At 34.5% G+C, this 7,103-nt stretch overlaps 3 protein-coding genes and 1 long non-coding RNA gene across 7 annotated transcripts; 3 read left to right on the top strand and 1 right to left on the bottom strand.

The window, feature by feature from the left end:
- Positions 1-247: 247 nt before the first annotated feature.
- On the top strand, positions 248-2,411 carry LOC143145120 (aldo-keto reductase 1B). The gene is made up of 6 exons (XM_076308158.1): positions 248-433; positions 529-611; positions 1,195-1,480; positions 1,560-1,960; positions 2,036-2,184; positions 2,259-2,411. Exons 2-6 carry the CDS (start codon positions 543-545, stop codon positions 2,299-2,301), a joined length of 948 nt encoding a protein of 315 aa, XP_076164273.1. The 5' UTR covers positions 248-433; positions 529-542; the 3' UTR covers positions 2,302-2,411.
- On the bottom strand, positions 815-5,232 carry LOC143145119 (uncharacterized). Of its 2 annotated transcripts, none has more exons than XM_076308156.1 (6): positions 4,963-5,232; positions 3,842-4,303; positions 3,136-3,345; positions 2,788-3,070; positions 2,394-2,724; positions 815-1,306 (listed from the first exon to the last, which is right to left on the bottom strand). In XM_076308156.1, exons 1-5 carry the CDS (start codon positions 5,215-5,217, stop codon positions 2,396-2,398), a joined length of 1,539 nt encoding a protein of 512 aa, XP_076164271.1. In that variant the 5' UTR covers positions 5,218-5,232; the 3' UTR covers positions 815-1,306; positions 2,394-2,395. The 2 variants fall into 2 exon arrangements, with proteins under 2 accessions (XP_076164271.1, XP_076164272.1); XM_076308157.1 differs by having other exon boundaries at positions 824-1,306; positions 4,929-5,101.
- LOC143145122 (uncharacterized) lies at positions 3,674-6,524 on the top strand. Of its 3 annotated transcripts, none has more exons than XR_012991608.1 (5): positions 3,674-5,429; positions 5,527-5,691; positions 5,796-5,850; positions 5,971-6,289; positions 6,386-6,524. It is a non-coding gene; the product is annotated as an uncharacterized LOC143145122 (long non-coding RNA). The 3 variants fall into 3 exon arrangements; XR_012991609.1 differs by having other exon boundaries at positions 3,674-5,445; XR_012991610.1 differs by having other exon boundaries at positions 3,674-5,691; positions 5,971-6,150; positions 6,212-6,289.
- On the top strand, positions 6,366-7,031 carry LOC143146091 (uncharacterized). The gene is made up of 2 exons (XM_076310099.1): positions 6,366-6,666; positions 6,759-7,031. The coding sequence occupies exons 1-2, from the start codon at positions 6,366-6,368 to the stop codon at positions 6,983-6,985; spliced, it is 528 nt and encodes a 175-aa protein (XP_076166214.1). The 3' UTR covers positions 6,986-7,031.
- Positions 7,032-7,103: the final 72 nt, after the last annotated feature.

Raw genomic sequence — 7,103 nt, 5'->3', positions numbered from 1 at the left:
CTGTTTCGCAGCACATTATTAATTATACTATTTTATTTTTGTATTACATTATTTAAAGAATAATTTCGATAGTATGTTTGAGGGAAGTACTTTTCATTTTGATTTAAATATTTTCAAAAATATCTTGTTAAAAATATATATATATTCTGATCTATTCATGAATATAAATAAATTTTATATGTAATTTTTCTTAACGGTACAATTGCAGGATATTCGTACGTTCTTTATGCTGATTCATCCTTTATTTTTATACAGTGACTCATTCCTTTGTTCCAAATATTTTTTCCCATATCCTGATGGTGTTCTCCAGAGCATAAGAGACAAAAACCTGTTCTCCGTACTCGGTCCAATAATTTTAAGAATTAAAATAATAAGTAATTTTTGATATTTAAAATAAAAGTATAATTATAAAATTATCACAATTATTCATCAGGTAAGTAATAGATTATCTATAAAAGATAATAAGCAGATATGATAATAGCTTTGTATATATAATAGGTTCAGTTAAGAATAAGCATTGTATTTCAGGTCTGCATTTCACGATGGTGCCGAAAACTGTAAAGTTTAATGATGGTAATATTTATCCCATTTTGGGTTTGGGAACATGGAAGGTATGTTATAATTATATTTTTATTAATTATTTATTCTGTGGTTACAAAGAAAACTAATATGAAAATCATAAATTGTTAAGAATAATATATAGTTTTAACTTCTATGTGTAATCCTTATAATTTAAAAATTTATATTCAGTTTCATTTTGCTGTGGAAGAGGTATATATAACATATATAGGAACACTTCTATATATTTGATTGTCTTAATTACAAATAAGCAGAGATAAGTTAACATGTTTTGCCAATAGCAGAAATGGGTATATATTATCTATTTGATAAAAATATAATAATACAATTAAAGACAGAGATTTGTAGGCAAATGAATGAAGATGCATACAAATATTAAAAGATATAAAACTTTTATAGCAGAAGTAAAAAATAAATAATATATGTACCTTATCTTTATAAGTGAAATTATTAAACTTTCACAACTAGTCCATTTGTTTTGTTCATTGTTGAGGCATTTTCAAAGAATAAATTATCTTATCTTCCTTGTAAAGAATTTAAATTGATAAGATATAAGAATTATTTAATTTATACAATGGCTAGGATTTATTCCATGTTTCTTCTTTTGCCGATCAGTCAAAGACTAATGAAGTGACACAAGCTGTAAAAGATGCCATTGATATTGGGTATAGGCACTTTGACTGTTCCCCAGCTTATGAGAATGAAGAAGAAGTTGGTGCCGCAATTGCTATAAAGATAAAAGAAGGGGTTATTAAACGTGAGGATATTTTCGTTACAAGTAAACTGTGGCATACTCGTCATCGACCTGAGCGAGTTGAACCTGCTTTGAAAAAGACTTTAAACAATCTTGGTCTTAAGGCTCTTGATCTTTACCTGTTGCATTCACCAATAGCATACAAAGGTACCATTTTATAATGTGCAACACAATCAATGAATTTATTTACAATTTAAAAAATTGATATTGATATTATTCTTTACAGATGGTGATGATTTATTTCCAAAAAATTCTGATGGTAATTTTATAACTGAAGATACAGATTATTTGGATACCTGGCATGCTATGGAGAGTCTTGTAGAGAAAGGTCTTGTGAAGAGTATTGGTGTCAGCAATTTCAATGCCCAGCAAATAGAACGATTGCTGTTTAATTCTAAAATAAAGCCAGTGACAAACCAAGTTGAATGCCATCCATATTTAAATCAGAGAAAACTGTCAGAATTTTGTAAATCTAAAGGGATCACAATTACTGCTTACAGTCCTTTTGGAGCTCCCGATAGACCAGATGCCGATCCTAATGAACCAATATTATTGCAAGATTCAACAATTAAAGAGCTTGCTGCTAAGTATAAGAAAAGTGTTGCACAAATTATATTGCGACATAGAGTATGTGTTCCACAACTTAAGTTGTACTTAATGTATTCATCAAGATTCGTTTATTTAATATAAATTTTTAAATAGATCCAGTGTGGTCATCTAGTGATTCCTAAATCAGTGTCGAGAACAAGAATAGAAGAAAATTTCAATATCTTTAATTTTGACATAAGTACTGAAGATATGGACACAATAAATGGTTTAGATTGCAACAAAAGATATTTACCCAGAACAGGGTAAGTAATTGAAATATTCAAAAGAACAATCTAAACTGATGTCTGTTTTAATTCTCTATTGTACTTTATTTCAGGCTTCAACATCACATGTACTTCCCTTTTAACGCAGAATTCTAATACTATTGTATACAAAAGGAATGTGAAAATATATATTTTTCAATTTTACAAATTTTTTCATTAATGCTCTCCCATGAGTGTGGTACACTTACAATTAGTTGCATTGGTATGCGAAGGATGCGTCACTGTCTTCGCAACCACAGGAACAACATTCGCAGAATTCGTCATCGCTATTACTATCTCTTCCGTGTGAATCCTTATATAGTTTGAAGGCAGACGGTTGATATTCGTCGGACAGATCTAACAGTACATCGCTGCAATTGCACTCTACATCTGACAGCCTACGGGCGCATTTATCCTTGCAGTTGCGCCTACAGTTTCCGTCCGACCGTAAATGATTTTTACAAGACATCCATGGACAAATTTCACATGGACTTTCAAGATCACAAGGCGACACGAATGGTTTTCTCGCTTTTTGAACACCTATGTGATGGAGTTATGATTAATTTCAACTCCTAACTGTAAAAGATAAGTCATGCTACGTACCATAATTTGTAATTGGGTCATGTGGTAGCTCGTAAAATGGTTTTCTCGGTGGAACTGTAGATTTGGAACAATCCTTGAATGGTTTATTGCATGGAGTATTACAAGGCAAGATGAATTTGTGATGTGGATACACTGCGTGTCCACATGGTTTACAAGACGGAGTTGTAAATTCAATCTTCCTCGGTTTAAATGGTTTATGGTCGCTCCCGTTTTTGTCCTTCAGTCCTTTCTCAGGATTAGGTGATTGTATCGAAACTTCAATGGTAGTTGATTTTTGAGATTCCTACAATGTGATTAAACGTATACTATTGGTGTATTATTCGTAACGTTGAAATTAATTTTTATTACGTTATTTTCAGCATTTGATAACGTGATCGTTTCCGCATTTGTTGAAGGTAAATTCTCTTTCATTTTTTGATTTCCTGACCACCAACTTGGCATCCATGAATATTTTCTCTCCGTCTTTCCTTCGAGCTTCCTTTGTCCGCCAACATCATTTTGTTTATTCTCAAAGCTATGCTCGGAAGTAGAGACTGTTGCATCACGTTGCGTCTGTGTCTGTGTAAAAACGAAAACAGATTAAGAGAGTAGTCAAGCCCCAGAATTTAAAAAATCGATCTTCCTAGGAAATTAATATGTGTAATCATTTGAAATTAACACAATCTATTATTTGACAAATGTTTTGTCAAAATTTCACAAAAAAATAATAATGATCGGAGTTACGTTCAATTACGTAAATGCGTAGTTTGTTCACTACGAACATAATTATGTCAAAAGTAAAATATAACGACATAAAAGTTGTCTTCATTTCATTGAGAGAAAAAGCGAAATTTTGTCATTTTGTTCAACTTCGCTATTTTTTTCCGTTTTTTTTTTTCAAGATTTTTTTTCGAAATTTTGCTTACAACACATCTTAGATAATCTTTCCGAGCGTACGTGCGCAAATTTTGAAGAAAATCGTTGATACAGCTTTTAATATTTTACATTCACAAAATATGCATTCTAAAAATGTAGTTTTGAGAAAATTGCGTTTACGTTAGAAACATGATCTTACACGTTCATTTTCGCTAAATACGTCGGTTTCATTTTGTCCGTGCTTCTTCTTTAAACGATAATCACTTGGCTTATGCAACAAACATTTTCTCGATATACAACATATCTTCTTCTCACGACAGTCTACATCTTGAAGACAACTAGTTATCTTCCGTCTGCCGCAAACGCTTTGGTAGTCCCTAGATGTTAACAAACGGTCCATCTGTTCCTTGAATAACGTCTCTTTCAGCTCCAATTCCCTGATACAATTCTTCAAACATAATTCCTCTTTGGCCAGTTGACGGATCTTCGATAGGCACATTAAATCCTCAGAATGGATGGAATGAAGACTCGGGCTGGTATAATTATCCACCTCCTTCTCCAAACTGTACAGAGTATCGTTCATTTCCTTGTTCGCGAGTTCCAAGGACTCAAGCTCTATATCAGTTTCCTCCAACTTAACGTCCGCTTGAATAATCTTCTCCTACAATCGGGAATGTTATCCTTTATTAAACGTTCTGTACGAGTTCAAATTAGATAACAAATTGATAATTATTTGGAAATTTATCCTCCTCGTTGATTCTGACGACCTTGAAATATGTTATCAAGATCACTTTTTTCTATACACGTTATCGTCGTTTGACTTTAGTTTCAGAATCATTGTATCCCGCTCGTTATAATGGTCTTGAGTTTATTGAACATTTTTATATTAGACTTTAATTAAACGAAACAAGAAACTGCATATTATTTTCTCAAACTACCAACGGTAGACTTATAAGTAAACACCAAATTGATTGTACAAAAATTTAGAAAAATGTTTCCCGTAACTCGAGGACGGATTACGTGTTAGATACGTGTGGAAGTTTTAAACGCTTCTTAATGTTCGCAAATTCGTGAAAACTTTTACTACAAGTTTACCTACGATATCGTAGTATCGACGGTTACTTGCAAATATTTTGGAAACTAAAGCCGAGTAACACTGCACAGAAAAAAGTTGTTCCGAACGATAACTTTGACAACATATTTGAAGGTCATATAAATCGCGCAGAGGACAAACTTCTAAACAGTTACCATGGGTGCGTAAGTCCCAGCACACTAGCAAGATTTACCCGAATTAACCGCTGAATTTCAATCGTTCCGTACATGCAACTCCGTCGTTTCTCCTTGAAGTTCCTTCACGGTCTTCTTTAAGCTGTCCAGGAGTTTGTCGGTCGGGTCCGGATGCGTTGAGAATTTCTTCATGATGCTGCGCACCTTGCAATATGGCGCGTCCTCGCATTCGTCTTTGGCCATCCACATGTTGTACGCGATCAACGCTGGGAGCGAGCGTTCCATCGTCGTGATTTTCTCCCTAAGATATTTCTGTCTACCTATTAGATCGCAGCGACGTTCCTCCATTTTCGTGGTGATGTTCTCAAAGTACGGCGAGCTGGGCTCGGCGGTTTTTATCTCTGTTTTGGAACCTGATAAAGCGAACGAAAAATGAAAGCAATTGGACGATTTATCGTCGTCGAGCGTGAAACATTAATTCGGCCAGCGTCGCTCACATTTGCAACGTGACATCTTGCCACGGGGTTGTAACTTCACCAAAGACAATTGATCGCTTTACCGTGCGTTCAAAATCCAGTAATTTTTAATTTTTGCGTAAAATTTTGCCGCGTTTCCTTCCCGAGACAAGGTGAAATCAATAACCGGTAAATATTTCAGGTAATACAGTTCGAGAAATTTGAATACCGCACGACGAACGTTGAGTTCTGTCTCGAGTATGTAATTGCCATTAACAAATTTTACTATTTGATGGTGTGTAACGAGAGAAGTAAAATCGGCAATTTTAGGCGCGCAGAGAGTTCCGCCATGGATGCAATCGATAAAGTAAACTAAATTTTCATACTTTCGACGAAGTGTCGTTTAAATGTCACTTTTGAAATTCGGTCCGTTTCAATGTTTCAATTGACGCTGCAACTTCCGGTGTTCAGAGTCGATTCGTTTGTCCAGGACCGCCTCGCGTAGATGCGCAGCTTGTTCGCAAAGGTGGCTGATCAACAATTATTCATATCAATTAATCGAAACTTAAAATTTCATTTTTAACGAACAAATAAATATAATAATATGGTTTTCGAAATTTTTACTTTTTTTTCAACCATTTTCTAGTAGGGGCTGATCTTATAAAAGTTTGTACAAAGGCGAGTGGTGGCTATGCGGCGGTTCTGAGGGTGTCATTTGAAATTGGGCATAGTATCGCTATTGTAAAAAGCAAAAACAAAAAAAGACCAAGAAATGTGTGACAAATCTGTTCTTTTGCCGTCTTTAAAGAGAACGCTAGGAAAGTCGGTATGCATTAACGTTACTCGCTGAGAATTATTCGAAATGTAATAATTCCGTTAAATAAAAGGACGTAAAAAAATCGGATCACTTGAAATCTGGAGCACATAGAAGAAGATAATAATGTTGCCAGCCGATTTAGTCAAGAGTTAGTATAAAATAGTAAATGTGTCGCGTGCATATGTATATTACATAGTGTAATTTTCTTATTTTTTTGTATGTAAATGAAATTAATATTCGATAGAAGAGCGGAGGACTTAACCAGCCGTGACACCGATGATGATAAATGTTCGTTGATAACCGGAACTACCGTGTCCTTTCAAGACAGCGCAGGAAGCACGATCACAAGCTTGGCTAGGTCGAACTACGAACGTAACTTCGAGGATCGTGTACTATATGGGCAGAGCGGTGTTCGCAGATTTAGATATAAAAAAAGAAAGACCTGCAGCGGAAATGGAATATTTAGTGCTCCTCCCGGCGTCAGCCCCCATCACGTTAAATCATCAATTATTCGTCGCAATACAAGTTTGTCCTTCGAACTTTTGTTAATTTTGTATTTTTTTGTTTATACTTGGTCTAGTTTATATTTAATAAAAACTCATCCCTTTTTTTAACAGATGGATCTCGATTGATTTTTGTTTGGCCGCAGAAACCACCCAGAAGCAGACTATTGAGAGTACTAGCTCCCCTTATGCATGGCATCCTTATGGGATTCTTATTTATGGACGCTGTTCATCTTTGGCCAGGAGAATTTTTGCCCACATCATTGCCCTCTATAATACCAGTTCCTTTACCGCCTGTCAAGTGCCATGTAATTGAGCCCCGCTGGTTTGATAACAGTTAAATTTTTTCAAAAAGAAACGAATGATAAAATGTAGAAATTTGAAATAAATTTACAAGAAATATTTTTCCAAATGTCAAGAATTGTATGAATAATTATGAGCTAGATTTGCAATTTACGG

This window comes from Ptiloglossa arizonensis, chromosome 4, assembly GCF_051014685.1.
Source record: "Ptiloglossa arizonensis isolate GNS036 chromosome 4, iyPtiAriz1_principal, whole genome shotgun sequence".
NCBI classification, from domain to species: Eukaryota; Metazoa; Arthropoda; class Insecta; order Hymenoptera; family Colletidae; genus Ptiloglossa; species Ptiloglossa arizonensis.
Note: the sequence above shows the minus strand (reverse complement) of the source record. Positions and strands in the feature narration are given on the sequence as shown.